At 51.9% G+C, this 27,999-nt stretch overlaps 2 protein-coding genes across 2 annotated transcripts in view; both read right to left on the reverse strand.

Annotated features, from left to right (window-relative positions):
• Window positions 1-241, reverse strand: part of Relt (RELT, TNF receptor) — a 20,316-nt gene extending 20,075 nt beyond the window's left edge. The window contains exon 1 of the mRNA XM_023702013.1: window positions 123-241. The gene's annotated coding sequence lies outside the window, so the exon portion shown is untranslated. The remainder of the gene's footprint in view (window positions 1-122) is intronic.
• A 5,159-nt stretch (window positions 242-5,400) lies between these two features.
• Arhgef17 (Rho guanine nucleotide exchange factor 17) overlaps window positions 5,401-27,999 on the reverse strand; it is a 62,184-nt gene continuing 39,585 nt past the window's right edge. Inside the window, exons 3-21 of the mRNA XM_004641928.2 lie at window positions 24,307-24,489; window positions 22,462-22,578; window positions 21,987-22,079; window positions 21,611-21,787; window positions 21,251-21,301; window positions 20,887-20,996; window positions 20,696-20,781; window positions 18,334-18,452; window positions 17,744-17,957; window positions 16,886-16,959; window positions 16,149-16,348; window positions 15,729-16,030; window positions 15,106-15,355; window positions 14,762-14,848; window positions 14,403-14,470; window positions 14,048-14,196; window positions 13,052-13,226; window positions 12,676-12,945; window positions 5,401-8,904 (exon numbers count right to left, since the gene is read on the reverse strand). Coding sequence (XP_004641985.1) covers window positions 8,708-8,904; window positions 12,676-12,945; window positions 13,052-13,226; window positions 14,048-14,196; window positions 14,403-14,470; window positions 14,762-14,848; window positions 15,106-15,355; window positions 15,729-16,030; window positions 16,149-16,348; window positions 16,886-16,959; window positions 17,744-17,957; window positions 18,334-18,452; window positions 20,696-20,781; window positions 20,887-20,996; window positions 21,251-21,301; window positions 21,611-21,787; window positions 21,987-22,079; window positions 22,462-22,578; window positions 24,307-24,489 — 2,922 coding nt within the window. The 3' untranslated portion in view covers window positions 5,401-8,707. The remainder of the gene's footprint in view (window positions 8,905-12,675; window positions 12,946-13,051; window positions 13,227-14,047; window positions 14,197-14,402; window positions 14,471-14,761; window positions 14,849-15,105; window positions 15,356-15,728; window positions 16,031-16,148; window positions 16,349-16,885; window positions 16,960-17,743; window positions 17,958-18,333; window positions 18,453-20,695; window positions 20,782-20,886; window positions 20,997-21,250; window positions 21,302-21,610; window positions 21,788-21,986; window positions 22,080-22,461; window positions 22,579-24,306; window positions 24,490-27,999) is intronic.

Below are 27,999 nucleotides of genomic sequence, written 5' to 3' on the forward strand. Positions count from 1 at the left end.
GGCGTGCGCGCCGGTGGCCGCGCGCGCCGGTCGCCGCATCCGCCGCGCGAGCTAACTTCCTCAGAGACTGGAAGGCAGGGGCGCACGGAAGCCAGGCTGCGGGCCCCGCGCGCCCCTCTTACCTGGACGCGGCGCTTCCAGGTAGACCCCGCGTCCAACGCTCCCCCCAAGGCTAGCCGAGCCAGCGAAACCGCGGCAGCGCAGCCTGCGCGCCTTTTGAATGAATCGCCAGCCCGGCCGGGCGGCGCGCGACCCCGCCCCTCGCGTCACAGCTGCCGGCGCCGCCCCCTACGTCAGAGTCTCGGCTCGCATCCCCCCGCTCCCCCCTCCCCCGCCCGCCCTCGGTGGAGCGGCGCCGGGCCTCGCGCTCCGGCCAGGCCAAGCTGCTGTAGGTCGCCACCTGTCGAGCCCCCGAGGAACTGCAGAGCCACGCGGTAAGCGGGAGCGCTGCTCAGGGGCGTCCCTCGGATGGGCCCCCAAAGAGCTCTACAAGGAAGGAGTTGCACAGTGCTTTATACAGAGACATGAGTCTTGCTGGGTTCAGAGGCGCACACCTGTTGTCCCAGCGATTTGGAAGGCTGAGGTAAAAGAGTTTCCGAGATAAGAATTAGGAGCCTTGGGGCGGGGGGCGGGGGGCGGGGAGATGGCTCAGTAGAATAAGCGCTTGCTTGGCAAGTGTAAGGGCCTGAGTTGAATCCCTGGTTCTGCCAAAAAATAAAATAATAATTAAATTAAATTAAATTTTAAAAAAGGAATTAGGAGCCTTGCGGACAACTTTCTGTCTCAAAATCTTACAAAGGGCAGGGGATATAGCTTAGTAGTAGAGAGCCTTTGGAGTCAATCCCTTTATTAAATGGTGGTAGGAAGACCCTGGAGTCTTGGATATTGCTTGGATCCGGCCACCTGTAAATGAGTGGCCAGATGCTCATCTAGCTGGCAAGAAATAAAAAGCCCTGTGAAGGGTGTTTACTATAAAAAAAAGCCACCTGTTGGGCTCCTGCACACCCCTCTGGGCCTACACCAAATCCCCACCCCTCTCTGGTGGGTAGTCCTTAGCTCCAGCAAGACAGGTGACACACTTGCTTCTCTCCCACCAGAGTGGGCTGGGGAAGTAGCTCAGCGGCATAAGCACTTGCCTGGCAAGTATAAGGCGCCAAGTTTGATCCCCAGTACCAAAAAAAGGCACAATCCTTCCACCGGAGTGCCCAGCTGGGCAGCGGCTGAAGGCACAAACTGCACAAGCCCAGGTCACTATTCACATTTTATTCCCAGCTCTGTGAACTGTGCCCCTGTTCAAAGGAGTATGGCACAGACAGCAGCTCACCAATGACTGTCCCCAACTCAGTGCCATTCACGGAGCTCTCTCAGAAAGCAGGAAGGGCCTACTGCTGGGGACAGAGACCTAGCTGCAGTTAAGATAACCACAGCCTCTGAAGGGAGAGGAGGGTAAGTAAGTCTTTTGGGGACAGATGAACTAGGCCAGGGGTTTTAAAAAGTCATAGAATCTGAGCCACATCAGGGACAGGAAAGGTCAGGCTCCTAAGGTCCAGGAAATTCCAGGAGAAGAACCAGACACCTGAGTGGGGAAGGAGGGAGGGAGGGAGGGAGGGAGGGAGGGAGGGAGGGAGGGAGGGAGGGAGGGAGGGAGGGAGGGAGGGAGGGAGGGAGGGAGGGAGGGAGGGAGGGAGGGTAGGAGTTTCCATTTCCCCAGACAGAGCCCAGCTTGTGGGAGAAGGGAACTCCAGGTTACTGGTGTCAGTGTTTTGGTCCCTTCTTGTCAATGGGGGCAGCCAGCAGCAGGCTCGGAGTGTAGATTATTCTTGAGCCCCTCCTCTTTCTTTATGGACGAAGCCTTGGGAGAGCCAACACGAGTCCATTTCCAAATTCTGGGGCTAAACATGACATTTCAGACACCACTTAATAAACCAAACAGGGATATCCTTTTTGTTCAAGGAGCACTGACAACTAATCAGACATTCTAAAGGGGGTCCAAGCCCATCTCTACCACCACCTCTCTGGGGACTGTGATTGACTCCCTGCAGCTTAGTTGCTCACCTGAACACTGGGATGCTAAAACTTGTTGCCTCAAGGTCATTCTAGTTCCCTTTGGGAGGAGGCTTCCTGGCCACTCTAGCTCCATAGGGCAGGTCGCAGAGCTACAGTCTGCGCACTTGCCACCCCCGCATCCCTCAGGCTATGAAGGAGCCTAATTATTATTTACTGCTGGTCAGGATGGGCCACATCCTCCTCCCACTGACTCTGATTCCCAAGTCCATGTGAGAAGTGACCCTTCCTGAGTGCTGGGGAGCATCTGTGAGGATACAAAAGTAGGGGTGGAGGTCACAGTAGAGATTCAAGCTAGCTTTTCAAGGATCTCAGAGAGCCCCAGGCTCCAGAGCAAACAACTCAGAATCACAGGCTTTCTAATATGCTGGCATCTCAAAATGTAGACCCACAAAATCTTCAGACACTACTTTGTTGAACCTCACACAGCATAGCTAGGAAAGAGCCCAAAGAAGGCCTGCACTGCCACAACTCATTATAGGTGACACAGTATAAGCCCATAAGAAATTGAGATGAGCTATGATGGTGACCCAGAGGCAGGTGCCATGGGAGTTGGGTTGTTCATAAGGAATCTGAATGAATGACTGCTTTAAGGGGAGTAGGGCACCTCCTACTGGCTGTACCAGATGCAAAATGGAAAAGAGTCCTGATATCCATGGGGTACTGTTTCCAGGACCCCTACAAATACCAAAATTTGTGATACTCAAGTCTCTTATATAAAATGGTATAATTTTACATGTTACCTATACATATGCTCCCCTAAACTTCAAATCAGAGATGGGGGTATAGCTCAGTGGCATACGCACCTGCCTGGCAAGCCTAAGGTCCTGAGTTCAATCCCTGGTACTAAATAAATAAATAAACAAACTTTAAATCAATGGCCAGGGCCTTAGCTCAGTGGCACAGTATGCTTGGCAAGCACGAGGTCTTGACTTCATTTCCTGGTACCCCAAAACAAACAAACACCTTTAATCTTAGGTTACTTATAATAGCTAATGCAATATAAATGCTATATAAATACTACATTGTTTACAAGGAAAAAACCTGTACCTGTTTGGGACAGACACAACCATAACAAATCTAACTAAATGGTTGGTTGAATCTGCAGATGCAAAGGTCATGGATACCAAAGACCAACTACACAAGGCTGGAAGAACAAGAGGCCCAGACTTAGGTTTCAGTGTTTTGAACTAGCAGGCCAAGTCCTGCTCCTCCTGAAGGTGTGCTTGTGATAGATACTGTGTTTGTGCCTTAGCTCCCTGGGGAAGGGCTCAGTCTAGGGAGGACTGGGTGTCAGAGGCCAGAGTAGGGGTCAGCCTGTGGTCAGGGCAGGAGCTGAGCTAGTATCTGGATCTGAAGCCCAGGTTCAGCCTGCATTCAGCCAGTTCTGCCTGCATGTTCCAGCCTGCAAGGACTAGAGTCCTACTGGGGTTGGAATCTGAACTCTGGAGCCCCTCTGGCCTCAATGGGCTCGTATGCCCTCAGTGATACCTTCCTGAGCCTGGTCCTATTGGATCACTTGGCTGATGCTCAGGGAGGCAGGGTTGAGGGTCTCTTGGATCTATGGTGGATCTGAAAAAGAAGCCCAGAGCCACCAATTGCAGGTGACAGGCTGAGAGGTTCCTAGGAACAGCCCAGGTTGTACCAGTAGTCCAGTAACCATCTGGGCTCAGTCCATGAACGGGTCAAGGTCCAGGAAGTTCATGTCTATGCCCAGGGACACAGATGCTTGCTGAAGCATTTGAGGTTAAGGACCCTGGAAAAGAGAAATCTCAGGGGAAATGGAGGGCTACGGGCCTTCGTGTGATAGCAGACGTCTGCCATTACCAGTTCTGCCCTTGGCTGAGAGGGCCTCAGGCAAGTGACTTTGCCTGAGAATGAGCTCACCCACCCAGGGCATTCTGTGCCTCTCTGCAGAGACCCCATGTTGGAGCTAACAGCTTCTTACCAGCCACTGAGCTCTGGGCCCCGCCTGCCCTCTCTGGTCCCCTCTCCCAGCCAATGCTTCCCCTGAGTATCTTCCCACAGCCTGACCCGAGGCCAGCTCACTGCTGATGCCAGCTCACTGTCTTCCTCCCCAGTGCAGCCCTGCAGTCAACCCCACACCCACCTGGGATACCCAGGCCTTTGCTGGTCAGGGCTGCTCACTGGCCACAACCGAGCCCAAAATAGCTTTCCCCTTGCCGCTTCCTGAAGTCGGTCCATGGCTTAAGTCTGGGAGGACAGAGAGACACTTGGTGTCTGGCAGGCGTGCAAAAGATGTGAAGGGCTCTCAGAGGTCAGCTGGGCCCAGAGAGGGGCAGGCAGGTGCCCTGGGTCACACAGTGCAGAGGGGCTGGCTGGAGCTTGTGCTTAGGCCCTTGGGTCCCTCATTCTCTCCTAGGCCCTTGCCTGGATGTTTGCTGCTCCTCTCACCAAACTCTGGATCTACAGACTGGCATACTGAGGCTGGTTTGATGTGTGTGACCCTGGCCAACTAATGTAGCCTTCTATCTCCCTTGCTAAGGATCATTTCCTGGCTTTTCTGGCCACAAGAAACCTTTATGCCTTGACTCCTCCCCAGCTTTACTGTGCGACTTCAGGTAAGTCTGTCCATCTCTGTGTTTTTTCATGAGGCAGATGGTCCAGCTTAACCCTGCACTCCGTCCCTCCTACCCCAATGGATTACCTGGAAAGAAGAGACAACCTTCTGATGGCCTGGACTCCTCTGGGTGACCCTTCCTGTGGTTGCTGTGACATGGGCCAGACATGGCCTGAGTGACTAGACATGCTTGCTCAGGCTCTCCCTGTCCTCCAGCCTCCCATATGGCCAGAGCCATGTTTCCTGTCTTCCACGAGGCATGGAGACCCAGGTAAGGAAGATGTGAATCTACACTCTATCCTGTAGCAGAAGGGAGACCTTGAAGAAGACATCTCACCTCTCTGTGCTGTTTTTGCCATGGAAACAGGGTAGCAAAGGAACCAACCTCCCAGGCCATTGTGAAACTTCATGCTTGGAGCAAGCAGGGAGTAAGTGGAAGCTGGGGTTGCTATGTTACATTCAGACCCAAGTTGGATTTTCCAGGTTTAATTCAACAAATATTTATTGAGCATCTACTCCTAGGTGTTGCACAAGCCTAGGGATAGAAAAGAAAGTCCTCTTAGCTCATTCCCATTCCACTTGGGTCTGCACAGGGACCCCTTGCACCAGGCTCTCACACCACTGTGGTTCGACTGTTGCCTCTTTTTAAAAAATTATTTTTATTGTTTTGTGGAACTGGGGATTGAACTCAGGCTCTTGCGCTTTCCAGGGAAGCGCTTATTCTACTGAGCCATCTCCCCGGCCCCGACTGTTGCCTTTTAACATCAAACCCAGCTCTGCTTTCTCCTTGTTCCCTCAGAGGCTGGCCATGGCTACCCTCTTTGAAGCAGTTTTCCATCATGGCTGGCAAAACAGCCTCATGCTGTCTGAAGCCAGGGTGACCAGGAGGAAGATGAGCAATGTGACAGGATATTGTTTCTTTGCCTCGGTTCATTTTATTAACATTCAGTGAGGTGCACACTGACGTGTACTTTCTCATAGAAAAATTATACAAGAAAGTGTCTGATAACAATACTGATACCTGGGCTCCTTCTGCGGGTTCTGACTGCATTGGTCTCAGTGGGCCTGGGGTCTAGATGAAATCCTTGATTTTAAGGGAGCTAAGTCTTTCAGGAGTGCCTGCCGGGCTGAAGGCCTGAGGCCTGTTCACTCAGGACTTCCTTGCCCAAAGCTCACGGCTCAAGCTCAGCACTTGTGGGCAGCCATCTCAGGGTGCCCGCTGCCTTGGATCACCTTTCAAGTAACAGCAGGCCATGTGGGTGCCATTCCTACTGAGTACTTAAACTGGGAATGAGGCAGATTTGCTGTGGGTATGTTGTACCAAAATTGAAGTCTGGGTCAGGCCTCTGTTGAGGGGCTGGGAGTCCCGCGGCAGCAGGAGCTGCAAAACATTGGAGCAGTTGGCTGGCAGCAGTGGAGGGGCTGGAGGCTCATGGGGGAGGAGCCGAGGGGTCTCTGGATGGAGGCCTGATATCTGAGCCACCACTCCCTCTGAGTCACCTGCTGCTGGTTAGTCTTCATAAGGAATCTCTTCCTTACAACCTAAAGACCCATGGACAGCAGTCAACCATCCTGTTCTGGAAAAAACTATGTGTCCCACTTTACAGCTTTACAGCTGGTAAAAGTAGTTCAGATGGCTACAAACTGCAGCCGGTTAGTGGCAAAGTTAGGATTCCCAACAGGGTCTGTCCAGCTGCAAAGCCTGTGGTCTTTCTAACGATTGATTTCATGAATTCCACGTGAACATTGTTTTGTGCTCTGTAATGGATCCTCTTAATCTCCTCCTCCCTGGACAAATGGTGCTGCAGGGAGATGTTTCATGTATGTACAGTGGTGCTGAGGACCCAGCAAACCCCTGTGAGACCTATCACTGTCCTCCCCTGCAGGAGCTATTTTTTTAAGTGCTGGGGAATCAAACCCTTCAGGGCCTTGCACATACTAAGCACCTGCTCCACCCCAGCACTTTTGAGTCAATGCTTAGGCTGAAGATGCTCCCACATGTTGGGGGCACAGCTGACACATGACCTGCCTTAAGTCCTTGCAGGGGCACCACAATGTGAAGGGCTCTTTGGCCCTACGTGGAAAGTGTTGCTTTGCATTGTTCTGACTGAATGACACACCTCTTTGTTCAGAATCCGACTTGGATTCTGCCTATGCTCAGAAAACTAGAAAAGTGGACTCACTATAGTCATGGTCAGGGTTCTCCAGCCAGGAGGCTTCACTGGAGAAGTGTTTCCTGGAGGAGCCTTCATCTCCACTGCCCTCTTTTTTTTTTTTTTTAACCATACCAGGGATTGAATTTAGGACCTTGCACTTGCCAGGCAGGTGCCTATGCCACTGAATTATATTCCCAGCCCCAACCCTGATCATTTGGCTGCAGCTGTCAACTTGTTTCCCAAGTCCATCCCAGACTGACTCAGAGGCTTCTGATTGATACATAAATTACATCCAAACTATGTGTGCTTGCATGTTGTACGTTTGCATATGTCAACCAAAAGGGATTCTGATGGGTTGCCCAATTACTAGACTAGCACAATTCCTTCATTTTCCCGAAAGGAAACTACAGTCCAGACAGGTACAGTGACCTGTCCCAAGTAACACAGCAAGTCAGTGGCAACCTCACCACCTCAGCATGACTCGTGGTCTCCAAGGCCTCCTTTCTGTTCAGGTGAGTTGGTGTTGGGAAGCCCTCATGGCTGGGAAACAAAGCCCCGGGGTTGCTGGCACGAGGCCACTATGGCTACCAGCGGGGAGCAGTCATTTGGTGTTTCTATTTATTGACTTTAAATTTCATCATCCAAGAAGTTAATACATGACTGTTGGGTAGCAAGAGAGACATAATCTAAGACCACAATGACCCACCCACCCCAACAAAAAACAAACAGAACCACCAAACCCCACCTGAAACCAGACCTTTGGAGTTGTAGCTGAAGCGAGGGGCTGAGAGTCAGAGTGGCTCCCTGCAGCCTGGGAGGCAGGGGAGAAGCTGCTCTCAAGTGGAAGTTTCCCATTCGAAGAGGCCATACTCAGCCTCTCAGCTCTGGGAGTCCTTCCTCAAGGGGCTGCCTCTGACAGGAAGAGTTGTAAGGAGAGGGATTCAGTGGTCAGAGTGAGGGGCTCCTACGTGTCTGCCCGCCAAGGTGACCATCTATGCCAGTGCATGAGACACAGGAAGGCAGGAGCTGGGGGCTAGGGCCAAATGCAAGGAATGAGGGCCCTTTTCTCTTACCTGAGAGAAAGCCCTGTCCAAGGCTCCACCAGTGTTCCTAAATTAAGAAACCATTGAAGGCACCACCAACACACTGGGAAATGCTAAAGCCTGGCTTCACAGGAGTTACGGCCCCCAGTAACCATCACTTTGTTCTGGATGACTAAGGGCGCTTGGTCCTTGCCTCTGGGTCAGGATGGGCAGCTCCCCCAAGAGAAAGTCTATCGAGAGGAGGTGTTTTGGTGCCCCGGACATGCAGAGTGTGAGAAAGAATGTGTGTGTATGTGTGTGCGCGCGCATGTGTGTAATAGGGGGAGACACTGGCTCCTCCAGAAGGCTTGGGTAGGGTTCCAGGGTGGCTCCTTGGGCAGGAAATCAGTTTTTGCCCTCCTGTCATTTCCTCACACCACACCCTGCCCCAGGTCATAGCATAAATAAGTGCTTTGGAAAGTATTCATCTAGAAAGGAATATAAATACTGTACACGGGAAAGGATGCTATCCCTCAACCTTCTGCCCCCAGAAAATCCTCCAAATATTGCACATGGCCCTCCCCAGCCCTGTGGAGTCCAGGCCTGGCAGTGTCTTTGGTAGAAGCTCCAGGGAAGAGGTCCCAAGCAGCCTTCATGCCCTACCCTGGTTACAACTGGGAGCACCGGAGCAGCCAGTGTGTCAGGGAGGCGTTGGCTGGTCAGCGGTGTCCAGCAGGAATGCTTCCGCAAAGACGAGAGGAGCCCACGCAGCCATGGGTATGTCCCCAGTCAGACACTCCTGGTCAAGATCTTTGTGGGAGCGAGAGAGAGACAAGCAGACTGAGTGCAGGTGGGCAGGCCATCCCAGGCCACAGTGGACAGGGTCACACCCTCCATAGGAGGAGGTGGTTTGTGCTGTCATCTCGGCCCACAGTCTCACTGCTGCCAATGCCCCCACTGCTGAGCCGGAAGTCCTCATAGCCGTCACCTCCACTGATAACCAGCATTTGAGGCCTGGCCGAAGTAGGGCCTCGATGCCGAGGGGAGTCCCGGTGCTCCAGGGCTGGCAGCTTCTCAGGGCCTGGGGGACACAGGAGGATCCATCAGTCTGAGGTGACTATGGTTTTACTGTCCCATCCTGATCTAGCAAGAAAGATATGATATTTCCTATGAGGGATCCACTTCCTGTTATCGAGGAGCTTATTTGGAAGGAAATGCCCACTTCCTAGTAGTCAGGCTTCTTAATTCCCTCCTAAATTTTCTAGCTAGGAATGATCTAACTTCCTAGGGCCAAGCTGTTTCTCTCTTGATTACTGCACATGTCAGTACTCTTGCTACCACTGATTTCAATCAAAAGCTGGGTAAGGGGCTGGAGAGATGGCTCAGTGGTCTAAAGCACCTACTTGAAACAAGCTTGGCAAAGCACAGGGACCGCGGTTCAATCCCCCAGCACCACATGCCAGCCAGCCCCGCCCCCTGGTGGGCTGAGCTGGCCACACACACAATAAATAAATGTAATAAATAAAAATAAATAATTAAAAAAAAAAAAAAAAAAAAGCTGGGAAACACAGGTTGATGGCTGACTAGATTAAACGATTGTAGCCCCCGTAAGATTTTAGCAGAACCAAAAAATCCCTATTGCCAACTGGGTGTTTACATAGAAAAATCTTGTCTCAAAAAAATAAAAACAGAAAAACATCTATCGCCTAGTGACTTCTTTAAAAAAATGGTACTGGATTAACCACTAAGAAGAATATGTGCAGTGTGTTAGTTACTGAAACTGTCCTACCGATTTGATTTGAAACTGTCTCATTGCTATCTTTATCAATAAAAGTAAAAAAAAAAAAAAAAAAAAAAATGGCACTGGGACTTGAACCTAGAGGCTTAATACTAAGCTACATCCCAGTCCTTTTGTAAATTTTTGGGGTTTTTTGTATTTTAGGGTAGGGTCTACAGGGTCTCACTACATAGATCAGACATGCAGTGATTCTCCTGTTTATAGCCTCCCAAATGCTGGGATTACAGACACGCACCACCACACAGTCTCAACTGCCATCTCAGCACACCCCGGGGCAGGGGTAGCAAGGCACGCTGTGTGTCTTTTTTTTTTTTTCTTCCCCTGGTACTGGGGAGGTTCTTTTGTTTTTGTTTTGTTTTGTTTTTTTGGCAGACCGGGGATTGAACTCAGGTCCTTGTGCTTGCCAGGCAAGTGCTTATTCTACTGAGCCATCTCGCCGGCCCTGTGTGAGTCTTTTTGAGACAAGAGTTGCACTATGCAGTTCAGGCTGGTCTTGAATTCACTTTATACCCACATTGGCCTCAAATTTGCAGTAATCCTCCTGCCTCAGTCTCCCAAGTGCTGGGATTATAGGTGCGCACCACCACGCCTGGCCTATTTTATAAATTTTCGGACAGGGTCTCAAATTTATTTATTTATTTTTTGTTTGTTTGTTTTTGGTGGAACCGGGGATTGAACTCAGGCCCTTGCGCTTGTCAAGCAGGGTCTCAAATTTAGCTAAATCACTAAATTGCCCAGGCTCAAACTTCTGATCCTCCTGCCTCAGCTTCCCAGAATGCTGGATTAACATGTGTACACTACCATTCCCAGCTGATGATGTAGCCGGTTTAAGAATATAGCACAACAATAAGGGCCAGCTAAATAGCTCAGTGGACTAAAGTGCCTGCTTAGGCAGAGAGCAGTGGCCAGGGTTCAATTCCTGGCTTGCCAAGCCGGCCCTGCCCCTGGGGTGCGCTGAAAAGGTGATTGAGACTGGGTGTCGTGGCACATGCCTGTAATCCCAGCGCCTGGGAGTCTGTAAACAGGAGAATCACTACGAGTCTGATCTTCATAGTGAGACCCTGTAGACCCTGCACTAAATACAGTAAAAAAAAAAGATTGGCAAGAATATAGCACAACACATTACTTAAGGGTCCATAATGATAACTGGTATAAACAGATTGACTGACTATGTTAGCAGTACTATAAATGAAGAGAACATACAATTATGCATAATAATACAAAATACTGAAATCGCTAGTACACGACTATGTTACTGGGTCATGGACACAGTTGCTGGGGTTGAACCCTCGGGCCTATGCATGCTAAGCCAGCTCTCTATCACTGAGCCCCAACCCCAACCCTATACTTTCTAAAACTTTTTTTGTTTGTTTAGTGAAGAGCCTACAGGGTGCTCAGGGTCTCACTACTAGATTGGACTGATCTGCCTGTTTACAGCTTCCCAAGAGCTGGGATTACAGGCGTGCACCACCACGCCCAGTCTCAATTGCCATCTCAGCACGCCCCGTTGGAGGGGGGGAGGGGCGCGGCACGGCAGGCCCTGGGATCGAATCCCCAGCCCCTGTGCCTGCTTGCAGGCGCTTTAATCCGCTGAGCTATTTGGCCAGCCCTTAAAACTTTTTTTTTGGGTTGTGGGGGGTGGAGATAAAATCTTGCTCCATTGATCTCAAACGTGCCATTTTCCTCCCTCAGTCTCCTGGGATTATAGGCATGCACCACCCTGCCTGGATAACTTTTTATTGTTGTTTCATAATATACTACTTATGCAAAAAAATGTTTAGCTATACAGTATACCATATTATGCTGGCAGCAGCCTCCTGTATCTTGTGTTACTGTATTTCTTCCTATGTCATTTTCCCCCCATAATTTTATTGATAAACAAATAGCAATGAGACAGTTTCAAATCAAATTGGTAGGACAGTTCCAATAATTAACACATGGCATATGTTCTTCCTAGTGGTTAATTGCTGCCTATGTCATTTTTTGCCTTGATTTTACCTTACATTGTTCTGTCCAGCATGGCCCCAGAAGCAACCGGTTACCGCACTCCTATTTATGACCTAGGTGCCTATCAGCTACACCGTCTAGGAGGGATGAGTATGCTCACAATGAAGAAACTGCTTTTCCAAACCAACATGTGTCCCTGTTGTTAAGTGGCTCACGACTGTATCCACCATTCCTGTATCTAAACCCACTTCCCCTTTTGGTAGCTGAAGTCTCTTCCGGACCTACACAGCTTCTGACAGAAGCTTTACTGCTCCCTAATTCCCGCAGCCTCTTCCTCTTGGTAATATGACCTCTGATTGAGCAAAACTTTTTTTTTTCAAAACAGTGTCTCACTATGTAGTTCAGGCTGGTCCTGAATTTTCCACGTTAGCCCAAGTTGGCTTCAAGCTTGTGGTAATCCGCCTGCCTGAGTGTGAGTGTCCACGGGCTGGGATTATAGGCGTGCGCCATGGTGCCCCACTTTGTGCAAGACTTTTCTGATTGCGACCTCTCTGACGGATCTCATCTCCCATGGTGGCACTTTCTCACTCTCACAGGCTGCACCCTGCCGTATATGCCATTTGATGTCCTCTGTTCTGGTGCTGTTTCATTTCCTGCATTGCGTATCACTTCCTGAATCTCCTTCCTGTCCCATACACCACTTCTAGTGCTATATATCCTGTTGCGTATAATACACACATACAACAGGATATATTTCCTACAAACATATCTTATCTGTGCTGTATTTTATAGCTTAGCTTACAGTTTACTTCCTATCTCCCATGACATTTCTTTGAGCAGAATTTTATGTACATTAATATACAGACTCAAGGCACACATTCAACACACACCCAGTACCCTTTTGGATTTCATTTTGGAGATTTTATACTTTCCCCCTGGTTTTCTATGTGACGCTGAAGATCAGACCCAGGGCCTGGTGCATGGGTAGGCAACTGCTCAATCCCTGAGCCAAGCCCCTGGCTCGTCCTCCCTCTTAAAACTCTCTGGAAGGACAGTGAGGAGTCCTAAACCCCAAGCCCTGGGTTGGGGCAGGCTGCACAGACCCACCTGTGTCTGAAGGAGGTGGTGGGGTTGGGCAGAGAAGGTTGAAGCCATCTGGCAGCTGGACTGCAGCCAGGAAGCGGACATGGCCCGTGTGCCCCTGGCCCAGGCCAGCAGGACTGAGAGGTGCCCGTGGGCAGCTGACCGTACTGGGGGAGGTGGGCATGGTGAGCACCACGCCAGCACTGGTGCCCACCCACAGCAGCTCTTCGCACACCAGCAGCGCTGTGATCCGCAGGCAGGCAGCTTTGTGCTGCCGGATGATGGCATCTGAGCCTGTGTGGGAAAGAGAGCAGCTCTGGGGCACAGTGGTGGCCCATCTCAGTCTCTTCAGTGGTGGGCCAAAGGCTCTAAAGGTGCAGGGGCAGCTTGAGGACGGTACCTGCCAGCATCCTGTGCACAGGAGGAGTGACATCCACCTCTGCCAGCTGCTCAAAGGTGTCTGCGTGGTAGAGACACACATGAGCACTGCCTTTCAGTGTCACCCACACGCCCAAGCTGGAGTCCACCATGCAAGCCACGCTTCGGCTTGAATCCTGCCCCACACAGAACGTGTGCTGTGGGAGAGGAGAAGGCAGAGAGCAGACTGGTGAGGTGTGGGCCTGTGCCCCGACGCCCCTGCCCTCATCTCTCCCTCCAAACCTGCCCACCAAACCTATCTGAATGCCCATCAGGACTGACAGCCCAGGCCATGTTGGTGCAGGGTGTGCGTGACGAACCTTCCAAAGCTTGGTGCACTGGTGCCTCCCCACTTAGCCCCTGGGAACTAAAATGAGGGTGCCCCGTGCACCTCAAGTGACTCAATGCTCAGAGAACTGCAGGACTTGCCGAGTTTTAAGACTGGTCATTGGCCACTCCCTGAACAGATGAAGAAGCCCTGCTTGGGGAAAAGCAACCTGCCCAATGTCACACAGGAGCTGTGTCAGCCCTGGAGCTGGGGCCTGAACCTCGCTTTGCCTCCAGCTCAGGCAATAAGGCAATGAGGGAAATCAAGGCGGCTCACTGCCCAGGTATACCAGCTGGGCCAGAAACCGCTGGCATGCATGGAACAAAACCAGAACTCCATGCCAGAATCTACTGCTAAAGAATGGAAACATCAGAAAGGATCCCTGCCTTATCCCCAGGAGATCCCAATACTTGTGCTGACAAGAGTGTGGGCAGGAGGCTAGGGAATCCTAACAAACACAGCACTTACTGTCTTCTCTTAGCTAGAGAAGAATTGGTCAGAGAAGGACAGGGACTAGCTGAGTATCCCACAGGGGCCGGGGGAGGGTCCTCAGCCCTCAGCTGAAAGCTCCTCTGCTCCCAGGGCGCATGTCCTGCTCAGGTGTGCCCACCTTCCTCTAAGCCATCCATTCCATCTCCCTTCCCCCGCTACCTCTAGCTGCAGCGTGTCAGGGCTCAGAACAAGGACTCGGTGCTGGCAGCCACACCACAGCCGCCCACCCACAGACACCATCTTGGTGATGGGGCTCCCCTGAGCACCTAGGGTCACCGATTTGAAGTTCTGGGGGTCCCAGAAACGACCTGGAGTAAAGAAAACAGGAGATTTAGTGCAGTACTGAATTTAAGTGTCACCCTCCCCTGAAATGAGACGTGAACGCACACTGATAAGCGAGGACACCAAGGCCTGGGAGCAGCGCAAAGCCCTATCTCTGGCCCCATGAGTGGGAGGCCCCTACTTTGCCCAGGAGAGAGCTTTATCGGGGTGAGCAGGGTACAGGGACACCCACCTGCTTCCCTTTGGTAGATGATGAGTTCTCCATTGGCCAGAGACACAAACACCTGGTTATTCAGATACCTGGGCGGGGAAAAGGAGGAGTCAGGGATTTGGGGAGGACAAAGTGGGTTACTTGGGGGCCAGGGAACCACTAAGTGTCGATGGCTCCTGAGAGATCGCCTCTTCTCCAGGTGGGCTAAGCCTGAGGCGAAGAACAAGTTCACAGTGTGAAGGGAACAGCTGGCCTGAGGCTCTGTCCTAGGACCTCCCCAGAAAGGAGGAGTTGATAGGGCAGAGGCCCCAGGTGAACAGAGGGGGCCTGGGTGTGTGGCGGGGAGGGCTTCGGATAGGACGAGCACACGGGGGCCTTACAGGATGCAGGTCACAGAGGCTGCATGCTGGAGCTTCATGCTGTTCCTGCGATCACGGATGCTGTCTGAGGACTGGTACACATGGACACTGCAAAACAGGGTAAGCACCTGTGACAAATGCTTACACACAGCCCCGGAGGTGTTATCCCTCCACCTTGGCCTCCACCCACCTCACCCTTGCACCAGATACCTGTACAAGACACTAGATCCCACAGCCTCTCTGTGGCTTTTAGGCCATCTGGTATCCTGGCTGACAGGACCCAAAGCCCTCCTGCTTCTGCTTCAGGACAATATATGATGTCCAGAGCATGAAGCCCAGTCCCGACACTCATCTCCTGCCCCTACCAGCCATCCTCGGTGCCCAGCCACACAGAGCTCTGGTAGGCCTCCGGGTCCACACTCAGCAGGTCCTCAAGGCTGCCCCGTGTGAAGGAGCCGCGGCTGGAGCGGCGCAGGGCTCTGCCGTCCATTGGGCTGGTGCCACAGGGTCCACTGGGCCCAAAGGAGCCAGACAGTGGCAGGAAGCCAGGCTCTTGCTCCTCCTCGGAGCTGGTCGTCTCTGCTGTGGCTTCTTTGGAACTTGGGGTCTCCTCATCTGAAGGGAACGAAGGTCTCTTCAGAGCCTGGTCTCCACCACCAGGCCACAGACGTGATATCTTTCGAAGCCTCAGCTTCCTCTTACTACTCCTTCTGTATCTTGTTATCCTGCTGACAGTGACCTCACCTACAGGTTACTAGTCCTAGCTGCTACCTGCCTTGGCCAGAGGGACCAACCAGTCTACCCAGTTCTGCCTTAACTGGGCACTCCAGCACCTTTGGGGTCCCGCCTGCCTATCTTACTGTCCTCTGGGTCCTCAGTGTCACAACCCTGGCACACTTGCTGGTCAAGGTGCTCTGTGTGCAAGCATCCCAAGCCCTCCAGCCTTGGCCTCCGCCTCCCCAGCCCCAGCCCCAAGCCCGGCACTCACTACCAAAGCTGGAGGAGATGGTGGACCGACTGGCTTGGCTCTGCAAGGTTCCTGAGGGGCTGGGCGAGGACTCATCATCAGAGTCGCTGTCAAAGGGCACTAACTCAGGGCGAGAGTCACCCTCCGTGGGGCCGGGCGCCACCTCCAGGCCAGAGCCTGAGATGGAGATGTGCAGGCAGGGCTGCGACCCTGTCTCGGCCACTGCCACTGCTTCTTCCTCTGCTGCAGGCTCAGCATCCAGCTCCTGCCCGGCCGGCTCTGGGGCATTCTCTTGGGGGTTCCTCAGTGATTCTGGATGTTCCCTGAGTGACCAAAAGAGCAGGGAGGGAGAGAGTGGTTAGGAGGTGCCACCTCAGGGGGACCCTGGAGTATGGGGGAGAGGCGGTCCCTGGGCCAGAGCACACCGACCCTATCCCTCACCGGTGGCAGTGGGGCTGCAGGCCGGGCACTGCTCCGATGCAGAGGATGCGGGCCGAGCACACAGCAATGCAGGCCTCCACGTCAGGCTCTGCACGCAGGCTCAGCAGGCACACCTGGCCCACATAGCCGTCGCTGTTGCACACCCACACCTCGGGTGTGGGCTCTGGGCAGCTGCTGAGGGTGGGGGCCGCACATGAAAACTGTAGATGCACCAAAGGTGAATGGAGGAATTAATGCCAGCATCCCTTCTAGCAGGAGATCTCAGCAGAAAGGAGGGAGGAGGGCCCTCATGGGTATGTGTTGATTCCCCATGTACCCCTCCACCCTTCTCCACACAGCACACGTGATACTCTTAACGCACCAAGTGCATTCATACTGCATGACATGAGCCTCATCCACAAGCCTCACTGCATGTCCACACACACCCTGAATATGACTGTGGATATGTCACAAATGTGACACTGGTAACCTCTGAACATACGTAATCAGACTCATGCAAGTCTATAACTTAGACACATCAATCACATCAATCTGAAAGCCTTCCTTCACATGAACAGACAGACATAAGAAACACCACACTCAGGGTCCACATGCATATACAGAGAGCTGCATACATGAAAGACATAGAAAGGAATTGTAACTTTTAAGACACATATGCGATGCTGTGTGCAGAACGAAAATCATGAACACGTGGGCTTTGACACATGCATCCACACCACCCACGTGCATACACACACCTGCATGCCACTGCGAGTTTTCATGATGGGGATGGCCTTCAGGAACTCAGGGTCTAGGCAGCTTTTGCTGGATGCTGTGGTGGAGATGGATGGACAGATAGACAAGGGAAGGGACAGACAGAAGGACACAGACCCGGCTTAGCATCCACCTCATCCTGGCCCTGCCCCAGCCCCATTCCCATTTCCCTCCCTCCCCTAACCCTCAGGGTCCATCTAGGAAGGGCATGATCCCAGGTGAACTATAGCTAGGGAATGCAGGTTTTGTCCTGCTGTTTCTGGTCTCGGTATTTTTTTTTTTTTTTTAATGTATTTATTTGTTATAGGATCTTGCTACACAGCTTGGACTCTCAAGTGATTCTCCTGTCTCAGTCTCCCTAGTGCTGGGATTACAGGTGTGTGTCACCATGCCTGGTTTCAGGGCTGGCACAGCATGTGGTATGGGGATCAAACTTGGGTCCTTGCGCTTGCCAGGCAGGTGCTTAGGCTGCTGAGCTATCTCCTCATCCCTGGCCTTAGTATTCTTATCTTTGTAACAAGGGTATTAGAGCTATAAATCTCTAAGCCATGACCCTGCTCAACAGCTTTCCTTGATTCAGCCACGTGTGGAGGCGGGGTGGGAGGGTCTTGTCTAGTCATGACCATAATGGCACTGCTGCCCTAAGATGACCCTATCTCTAAGATTTCCCATCAGGGAGGACCTGAGGAGGCCACAGTACCCAGTCCCCGTAGAAGCCTCAGTCTACCCTCCCTGCCAGCTGCTGCAGCACAGGACACTGCAGTTCTGGGGTTTCAGCCTTCTGAAGTCAGACACTGCCGGCAGACACTAGGAGGAGATGGCTGGTATAGGCCCTGGCTCACCCAGCTTCCTTTTGGCCTCATCAAAAGCCTGCTCGAAGCCCAGGCGGGCATCAGGGTGGGGGAACTCAAAGATGAAGGAGTCAGTGCCCTCGGGTCGGGTGGCACACAGCTCCAGCTTGGTGGGTGGGAAGGAAAGCGAGTAGCACAGAGCCTGCTTCTCTGACAGGTCCCGGTGCATGGAGGCTGAGAGGTCCCGCAAGGCGTCATCCAGGATCTGTGGGGAAGAATGTCCAGGCTTCAGGTCCAAGGTCTCACCACAGCCAGCACTGGTCCTTGGGAGTATGTGTGGGACTGACCTCCTCCATCCGACAGGAAGTGGGACACTGTCTCCTCTCTTAGACCAAGAGGAAACCAGGATTTTCCCCAGACGGGCTGGGCTGTGTCTCCCCCTCCAAGGAGATAGAGCCATGTCTCCACCTTCAGGCCTACATCATGTTACTTCCCTCAAATAGGAGTCAGGCTGTAATTTTCTGCTTCTGATAAATGACAGGGGTGTCTCTTTCCTCAAGCAAATGCCAAGGCTATGTCTTTCCTTCAGAGTGTCAGAGAGTCCCCGCCCCCACCCCCAGCCTCAGGCAAGGGGCACAGACCTGGTGGGGGAAGCCGAGGCTCTCAGAGAGCTTGCTCATTTGGCCCAGGGTGGCCAGGTCTTCATCCAGGCGGCTGATGGCCTTCTGGATGTTCTCCCGATTGGTGGCTTGGGATGCCCCTGGAGGAAACAGAGGAAGCCCACAGACAGACAGGTAGAAAAGGTCAGGCTTGACCAGACGTTGTTCCCTCACTGTACAATCCACAGCTAGACAGGAGGACTGGCCCAATGAACTTACAGACCCCAGGACCTCAGGAACACTATTAATAGTTAAGCCAGCTCCCAGAGAAACCTCGGGTCTGAGAGCAGGGCGAGATCTGTTCAGAGGCACGTGGCAAAGGATGCCTGGACCTTAGGGACCCCACTGGAAGAGCACAAAGTACGGAACGGCAGACAGCGTTACAGGCTGTGCAGGCTGTGGCGGGCACTAGGCTGCAGCAGGCAAGCCAGCCATGCAGAACTGCCAAGCAGGCAGCGCCTCAGGCAGCGGGATCTGCTGACCGAGGCACCACCGCCCCAAAAGGAGGGAGCAGTGAGCTGATGCCCTAGATTTCTCTGGTCTTGTCCACTGCCATCCTACACTCTGGACCAGTGGCCCAAATGTGGGGCTGTCCCTCCATTCCCTGGACCAGAACACCAAGTCTTCAAATCAAGAGACGGGAAACTTTTTTTTTTTTGCTCTTCTAACAGTTGTTTTTTGCCTATCTTTTCTTCTTAGAGTATACTGATGGTGAATATGCGTTCAGTTAGTTGGGTCAAAAGCTAACTTAATGGTAAGAGAGAGTCGTATCAGCACTAGAGGACGAACAGAATTTGAAGTTGTTTTTTTTGGGGGGGGTGCTGCTCAGGATGCCTTCAGGGCAGGTCTGCTTTAGCTCGAGGATGAGAGAATCAAACCACAGCATCCTGAGCCTGACTGCTTTGTTTCAGCAGGCACTTAAACACCTGAGCTAATGGGTGGGCTCCCGAGGAACAGATTTTGAGAGGGACCCTGAAATGGCTCTGTGACCTGGAACCCTGCAGGGGAGGGGGATAGGCTCTTGAGGAAGGGTAGGGAAGCGAAATTAACTGCAAGGTGGCATCACACTGAACAGAGGCTGTATTATTGTGTGTACAGAAAAAAAAAAAAATTGTGGGTGCTGAAAGAGCAGTGGTGTGGACCAGGCAACTCAAGGATTGGAATTTCTCTGCCATCATCTGGTTCTTTTTTTTTTTTTTTTCTTCGGAACCAGGGATTGAACTCAGACCCTTGCACTTGCCAGGGAAGTGCTATTCTACTAAGCCATCTCCCCGGCCCCTCTGCCATCATCTGAACGTCTGGATCTCTTCAAAATTCAAATGCCCAAATCTAATCCCTGATGTTTTGGCATGAGGTGGACTCTTAGAAAAGTGACAAGTCCTTAAGGATGGTCTCCTCATGAATGTGATTGGTGCCCTTCTAAAGAGGCCTGGGAGAGCTTGTTTGTCCTTCTTGCCAAGTGAGGTCACATATTAGGAACAGGCCCTTCATCAGACTAGCATCTTGATCTCGTCCCAGCCTCTGGCTTTGTGAGCAGTAATTTCCTGCTCATTTTAAATTATATAGTCTGTGGTATTTTTGTTATAGCAGCCCACAGAGACTATAACAACCTCCCATTCTGGAGAGAAATTGTCCCACTCACCCTTCACTGTGACTTGGGCAGCCATGTTTTTTTCCATAGAACTCTGCCTTACTGCTGACCACAGCTGAATGGACTAGGATGGGCACTTGACCCAAAAGTGGCCTGTTCTTCAGTGAGAAGAGGTGAGATGGACTGACAGCACCTGCAGCCTGAATTCCTGACAGGGCCTTGTGGAGACAGTCTGGTTCACCTGGGGGCAGCTCTCAGCTGGGCTTGCAGACAGCACAGGCCTTATCCCTCGCTACCAGGAAGCGGAGCAAGCTAAGAGCAATAAGGCTCCTACGGGGCTGACTCAGCACAGGAGGAAAAGAGAGGCGGGAGGAGGGGCACCTCCTTGCAGCTGCCTCAGCTCCTGACAAACTCAGCCTCAAATGACCTGCATCCCTTCCATCAACCCTTCACTTGTGCTGTTACCTGGGTACAAAACCACTGAGCCAGAATGGTGCAACTTATCTAACATGAGGTGTTCAAATGAGCTTGTAGGGAGGAATCAATGGCTAATTACAATTACAGCATGCCTGCTCTCCCCGCACCCCAGCCAGCCCATCTGCCATCCCAGGTCCCACCCAGTCAGAAGGGGATCTCCATGACAGGCTATTCTGGTTCTGTGGGTACTAACCACGACCCTCGCACCAGCCCCTCCAACCAGATGGCCAGCCGGCCAGCCCGTCCAGATCCCTGCCAGGCACCAACAAGCCCTACCTTTGATGATGTCTGCATCTTCCAGAGGCAGCTTCCACAGCATCTTGTACTTGCTGGCTGTGTCAATGACGCTGGCAGCTGTGTACCTGTGGGCAGCCAAAGGGGTGCTTCGGCCAGTGTGGATAAATGGGGCCCAGGCGGGGCAGCTGTTCCTCCTGCCCCTGCCACCCAGCCCCGCCGTAACCGCTCACAGGCTCATGGAGCTGCGCCGAAGAGAACCTGACTTGCGTTTCAGGGTGGTACAGACGATGAGGTCCGTGAACAGGAAGAGGGATCGGTCCTTTTTGCCACCGATGGCCTTCTGTGGGGCCCGAGGTGGAATTCAGATGGGGTGCAGAGTCCAGAAGCCCACCCACTGGCCCACAGTGCCCAAGGGGATGGCAAGGCCCAGGTAGGGGAGAGGGCTCTCCCTGGCTGTCTAAACACTGAGGAAAGTGTAGACTCAACCAGGCTCCTGTTGGAGTGGAACAGCAAGGAGATCCGTGGGTACAGGGTAAAAAAGAACAATCTAAGAGGGAGGTAGGGACAAATGGACAGGCAACAGACACTGCTTACCACTTCAGTGACCATCTCCTGCCTCAAGAACCGCCGTAGAGGGGCCTGGAGCTGTGGAGCAGAAGGGACTCAGCGTCTCAAAGGTAGCTCCTAATACGTACCCACTCCACAAACCCCGGTGACTTCTCAGCCCCACTGCCTGGTCCAGACAGTGGAAGCAACATCATATCCACCCTCCCCACACTGTGCTGTCAGGCCAAGGACACATGGGCAGGAGGACACAGATGGGGTGAGCTGGTGATCAGAGGTGCACGTAACACCGCAACCCCTGAGATGGACATGGGCACAGTCACAGTTCCAAAGACAGATGCAGACATGGAAGCTGGGGGGACAGGAGGGGTGGGGTGGGGAAGCACGCACATCCTCCATGCCCTCAATGTGAGCCTCGATCTCCTGCAGCACGCGGGCATGCCTCTCTGCCTCTTCAGCACTCCGCACGCCCTTGTTGATGCGTTCAGCCACCTGCTTGATATTCCTCTGTGCATCCAACAGCAGAGGGTGATCTGGGTGGTCTTCAGGTGTGTGCTTCAGGAGGTCCTGGGGTGAGAACAGGCACCAGACCTGCTTGCTTAGCTGTCTGGGAAGCCCAACTCATTGCTGCAGCAGAGGACTATGGGTAGACACCAGGGAGGACTTCCTTTTCTACCTGACCCCTAGAAATCCTGATACCAAGCTCAACCAGGAGGGGGCCCCAGGGTCTCTCCTAGATCCTCCCATGCCTCCAGGCCTTACCTACCTTCACCAGAAGCTCGTAGCGTGGGATCCGCTGCACAGGCTTGATCATGAGGTCAGATAGAGCCTGCTTCTCCTTGTTTTCCCGCATGCTTTGCTGAAACCCAAAGCAGGGTGAATGAGATCCATGTGAGAAATGATGTATCAGAAAGGGACTATCCAGGGGCTGGGGAGATGGCTCAGTGGAATAAGCACTTCCCTGGCAAGTGCAAGGGCCTGAATTCAATCCCCGGTTCCTCCAAAAAAGAAAAAAGAAAGAAAGAAAGAAAGAAAGAAAGAAAGAAAGAAAGAAAGAAAGAAAGAAAGAAAGAAAGAAAGAAAGAAAGAAAGGGACTATTCAGAGATGAGCTCCTGGAAAACTCCTCCAGCTCAGCCCAGGAGCAGAGGCTGGCCATGGTACCCCAGTTGGAAACTCCTGGTGCCCTCAGAGCTAGCTCCTGGGAAGGGTCACTGCCACCCCGTGGCCTACCCCCACATACCTCCAGGAACTTGAGAAAGGCAGGCTTTGTCTCCTTAGCCACACGCACGGCATCTTTCGCATTGAGGAAGTTATCAATGTAGGCAGAATAGATGTTTACCAGGACATCTTTGGAGAACTGTGGGTGAAAAGGCAGTTGGGGACCCTCAAGGCATCCTTTATCCCACTTCACATTGTCCTGGTTTCCCCTAATTGATTAGTGAACATCTTTTCCTTACAACTGGAAATGATGCTGTCGTGACAGTGCCAGGCACATGCTTCTGTGTCTGCGCCTATAGGTATGTACATGTTTTACATGTGACCTTGATACTAGGTGTGCACAATGGTTAACCTACATCAGGAGCTTCACTGGACTGAGAACCACCTGGGAAATCAGTATAGCACACACGGGTGCGTCTGTCAGGGTGCTTCCAGAGACCAGTGGCATGTAGGACAGCACACAGGAGGGGGACCAGAGCGAATAAAAGTGGAAGGAGGAAGCCCTCCAGCTCAGCCCACCTACTTTGCTTCTTGGCTACCGTGAGAGGCACAGCATCCTCAGCCGTGCCTTTCTGATTGTCTCCCCATGGACCTAAAAAGAATGCAGCCTGCTGACCACAGACTGAAACTCACGGGCAGCCTGACCTGTGAGGGGACCACACAGCACAGGAGAGCCGGGACCTGTGGTAGACTCCTCCACCGTTCACGATGGGTGATTTTGATCAGGTTATTCATCTCTCTCTGCTTCAGCCATCAACTTTTTCCTTTTTTTTTTCGGAACTGGGGATTGAACTCAGGCCCTTGCGCTTGCCAGGGAAGCGCTTATTCTACTGAGCCATCTCCCCGGCCCCAATTTTCATTTAATTTTTAGACAAGATTTCTTTTCTTTTTTTTTTTTTTTTTTTTTTTTATTTATTTATTTATTTATTTATTTATTTATTTATTTATTTATGTGTGTGGCCAGCTCAGCCCACCAGGGGGCGGGGCTGTCTGGCATGTGGTGCTGGGGGATTGAACCGCGGTCCCTGTGTTTTGCTTAGCTTAGCTTGTTCTAAGTAGGTGCTTTAGACCACTGAGCCATCTCACCAGCCCTAGACAAGATTTCACTATGTATTTCAAGTTGGCCTTGAACACACAGCGATCCTCCTTCCTCAGTTTCTCCTGTATCAGGATTACAGCATCACCATGCCTAGCTTTTCAGTCATCAACTTTAAAATCAGATTTATAAGTATATCTTCTTCACAGAGGTCTTTTTTTTCCTCCCCAAGTGCTGGGGATTAAACCCAGGGCTTTCACACTGATCTTTACCCCTAGCCCTTTTATTTTATTCTGAGACAAGGTCTAAGTTGCCCAGGCTTGAGTCCAATTGCTGAGCCTTTTGCCCCTCAGCCTCCCAGAGTGCTGGCACTACTACAGGCCTGTGCCACTGTGCCCTAGCTCTCACGGGGTACCGGGTACACATAACGGATTTAGCATAACGCCTAGCATGTAAGTGCCAGCGGTAGCTATGATTATTAAAATTACTAGTAGAGAAAAGAGCTAATCAGAACAAGGCCAGTGTCAGTATCAAATGATGCCCAGGGGAGGGGCAGGGTAGTAATCGAGGTTCACGTTAACACAGGACACCACCAGCATCCATGTGACATCTGGGTCAATGTTACCACCAGCTCTGGGTCAGGACTAGGGCCAGGTCAGAACCGGCCATTGGAGGTGGGCCCAGATCTATGCTTATGTCTCGTTGGGACTGGAGTCCATGTCAGAATCTGACCATATCTAGGGTTGGGAAACGTCCAGGTTCAGATCAGACCTGAGGTCACAGTATCTGGCACAAACGGGGTAGGAAGTGAACAGCACGTGGGGTACTCACCGACTGGACAAGCAGGGCCCCCACCTTCTGCCGGGCGTGCCAGGTCTGCACACAGCGCCGCACCTGCTCGAGGAACTGCTCATGATGTTCCAGAAGCTCGGGGATCTGGCCGAAGATCTCGTCCACCAGCGACGGGTCACACAGCAAGGAGTTCTCTGGCTGCTTCAATGGCTGCATGTAGCCCTGGGGGACCCACAGGTCACTGTGCTTTCCTGCAGAGCTGGCGCCCTCACCCCACCTGCAGCCTCTGGGGGAGTGCACAGGGGGTCACTGGGGCCTCTGCTCTTGCCCCGACTTCATATCTCCTTCATTCCACTGGAGGTTCCAGAGGGAATGGGGAGCCCTGTCCCCACACCTGAGCTTTTCCCTAGCCCAGGGCCTGGCATAAAGCGGAGGTAAAGGGGCTCAGGAAAGGTTTTCTGGATGCATGAACAGAACTTGGAATGAGGAAAGCAAGGGAGAGGTGCCTGAGAGGCCCTCTAAGCTATTTACTATTTGTTATGTTCCTGGCACTGTTACAGGAACAAAAAGTTCCTGCTGGGGCCGGGGAGATGGCTCAGTGGAATAAGCGCTTCCTGGCAAGCTCAAGGGCCTGAGTTCAACCCCCGGTTCCACACACACACACACAAAAAAAAAAGTTCCTGCTGATACAGCTTGCATCTAGTTGGATGAAACACATGAAAGTAATACAGAAAAAATACATAGTGACATTTTATTTATTTATTTGACCTTGCACTTACCAGGTACACACTGTGCCACTGAGCTATATCCCTGGCCCTATTTTAATTTATCTTTAGGAAAAAAAGAACCTGCTGTTAATTAAATTAGAATTTACCACTAATCGTGGGATGAACTTCAGAGATGTTAAAAGGCGAGGACTGTGCATCTTAGAACCAAGTGCATGTGAAAATCACGGAGTAAGAGGTGATCCTGCTTAGCAGAAGACGCAGCAGGTTGGGGCATGAGGACCCCTGGGAAGTTACTGGATGCTTGTGGTGATACTAGCTAAACACTGAGTTAACAGGTTTCAGATGTGTTTGTCAACAAGTGGCTAAAACTGCTGCATTCCACCTCAAATCTGCAGTCAATGGTGTACCTGCGCACAAAATGCCCTCCTCAGTGGCTGGGGCTATGTGGAGAGGTTGCCCTCTACTGGCCCACAATGTAACTACAAGCTAAAGAAGCATTATTTGAAACGATGTCACTGCAACATATGTGCTACTGCTGTAACATTTATACTAAACATTAAAAAAAAATCTGGCATGTTTTGTAAAACAAACGAGAAAACCAAACTGCCTCTTGAAAACTAGAAAACTGCCTTCTAGAAAACTAGAAGCCTCTTGGCTGACTGGGGGTTGTAAAAAGCCTGGGGTGAAGAGACAGGCACGCAGCCCCCTCTTGGGCCTCTCTGGCCTGTGGAACATGCACTATGCCTGGACAGGGTCTGGGGCCTCCAAGAAGAAACTAATGCCACTCACCTCTCAGTGCCACACCCCACAAAGAGACAGCACACAGGGGGTGGGAGGGGGGAGGGAACAGTAAACAGAGGCAAGAAGCCCAGAGAGAACATTTAATCAACAAATGCACGCTAATCAACTACTGCATGTGGGGCCGCAAGCCCTGGGGCTTCAGACCCCTGCCCCTGTGGGGCTGGCAGCTGAGTGCAGTGGGCAGAAAACAAGAATGACGAATCAGTGCACGATTACATGCAGGGTACAGAAGGGGAACAGGTACCCCAGCAGGATGCCACAAAGGACTTGGTCAGTGTGCTCAGGGGAAAGAGGTTTCTTAGCGAGCAGTACTGAGGTTGAAGACAGGCTGCAAGAGTCACACCTAGGAAAGGGGACCACCCTGGGGTCCAGGTTCAAATCCTATATCTCCTCCTGACTGCTAATCTCAGTATTTAACTCCTTTATTTTATTTTTAAATTTTATTTATGTGTGTGTGTGTGTGTGTGTGTGTGTGTGTGTGTGGCCAGCTCAGCCCACCAGGGGGCAGGGCTGGCTGGCATGTGGTGCTGGGGGATTGAACCGTGGTCCCTGTGTTTGCCTAAGCAGGCGCTTAGTCCACTGAGCTATCTTGCTGGCCCTTCCTTGTGGGAAATTGATATGTGTACTTAAACATATCACACTGAGCCGGCCACAGAGACTGGGTGTGTTGGTGCATGCCTGTAATCCCAGTTGCTGAGGAGGCTGAAAACAGGAGGATCACTAAGAATCCGAGTTGCATAGTGAGACCCTGTACCAAATACATAAAAATAAATAAATAAAATTCCCACAAGGAATGTAAACATTATGTATGTATATTAATAAACTAAAAATTTAAGAAAGACAACCCTCCAGGCATGAAAGAACAATACTGATCAGTTTTGTTGGCTGTGGTAAGTGGAGACCAGCACCAGGGCCATGGAGTCCAAACTCCATTTTTTTTTTTTTCTTTGAATGCCTTCAGGCTGGCTTGAGTTGTGGGGATCGAACCACAGCAACCTGAGCCTGACTGCTTTGTTGAAGCAGCCACTTAAAGAACTGAGCTAAGGGGCAGGCCCCCCAAACTCCATTTGAAACACCCCTAGGCTTCAGGCAATGCAGACGGGTGGAAGACTGGCAGGGTTTCCGCCCAGGCTATGACATTTCCTTGAATCAACTGCCACCACTTACTAGATGATGACCCTGGCACAAAACTTGATCTCTGAGCTTTCACTTCACCACCTGAAAACGGTGAAATCATATTCCTATCTCACAAGGTTAATACAAAATTTAATGCAGCCTGCCCCCCACCCCACGGTTGCTGGCAGCATGTGAAATCAGACACACGTTGCTCTGTAACCTGGAGACCGGGCAGCTAAGGCACAGGCAGGTCAAGGAAGTGGCACCAGCTCACAACACAAGTCCAGAGTGCAGCCAAGTTGGGATGCTGAGCGATGCTGCTGACCCCTGCCACGCCGGAGTCCCCAGGTTCGGGGGTCACCTCCCAGCTGGGTTTGGCTGCCTCGACCCACAGCTGCTGCGCACCTTCCCCATGTGCAGCTCTGCCTGGGGCTGGGGAGACTCCGAAGTGGGGAAAGATGCCAGGCCCTGCCTGCTCTCAGCTCGCGCCGTTGCTTCTGCCTCTCTGTCCTGGTGGCTTGAGTGGTGATATCAATCACTTTTTGAATCTTGGCACTAGGAAACAGGTAGCACTGGCTACATTTTGAGCCAGAATCAAAGCTCAGGAAAGGTAGTGGATTAGGTTAGGATCGCTCAACGGAAGGCAAGTGACTCAAACTCTAGACATGTGACTCTACTGCCTCCAGCCTTCACCTAGGGGATGACAAGGGACCCCTGCGTGTCTACTCTTCCTGCCTGACATTCTGGTGGGGTCCTTCCTAAGGCCTGCTTGTACACGTAGGAGAGCCCAGTCCCTCCCTGGCAGAGGCTCAGGCTCTGCCAGGTCAGGTCCTGCCTCTCTCTCAGCAGCCACTCAGGCCACCCCTGGCTTCCTAATGGCTCCAGGCTTCCCTGCTGGGCTGTACTTTCTGCGTGGAGCCGTGCCTTTGAGGGTCTCTCTCTCTGCTGAAACACTACCTACCTTCAGGTCTCTACTGCACACCTGCTCTTAGAGAAGCCTTTTCTTTGTTTCTTTTGGTTTGTTTCCTTTTTTTTTTTTTTTTTTCGCCGAATGCGTTTTTGTAATACTTGTGTATCATACCTTGAG

Source organism: Octodon degus, unplaced genomic scaffold, assembly GCF_000260255.1.
Source record: "Octodon degus isolate 3935 unplaced genomic scaffold, OctDeg1.0 scaffold00146, whole genome shotgun sequence".
In the NCBI taxonomy this organism is placed as follows: domain Eukaryota; kingdom Metazoa; phylum Chordata; class Mammalia; order Rodentia; family Octodontidae; genus Octodon; species Octodon degus.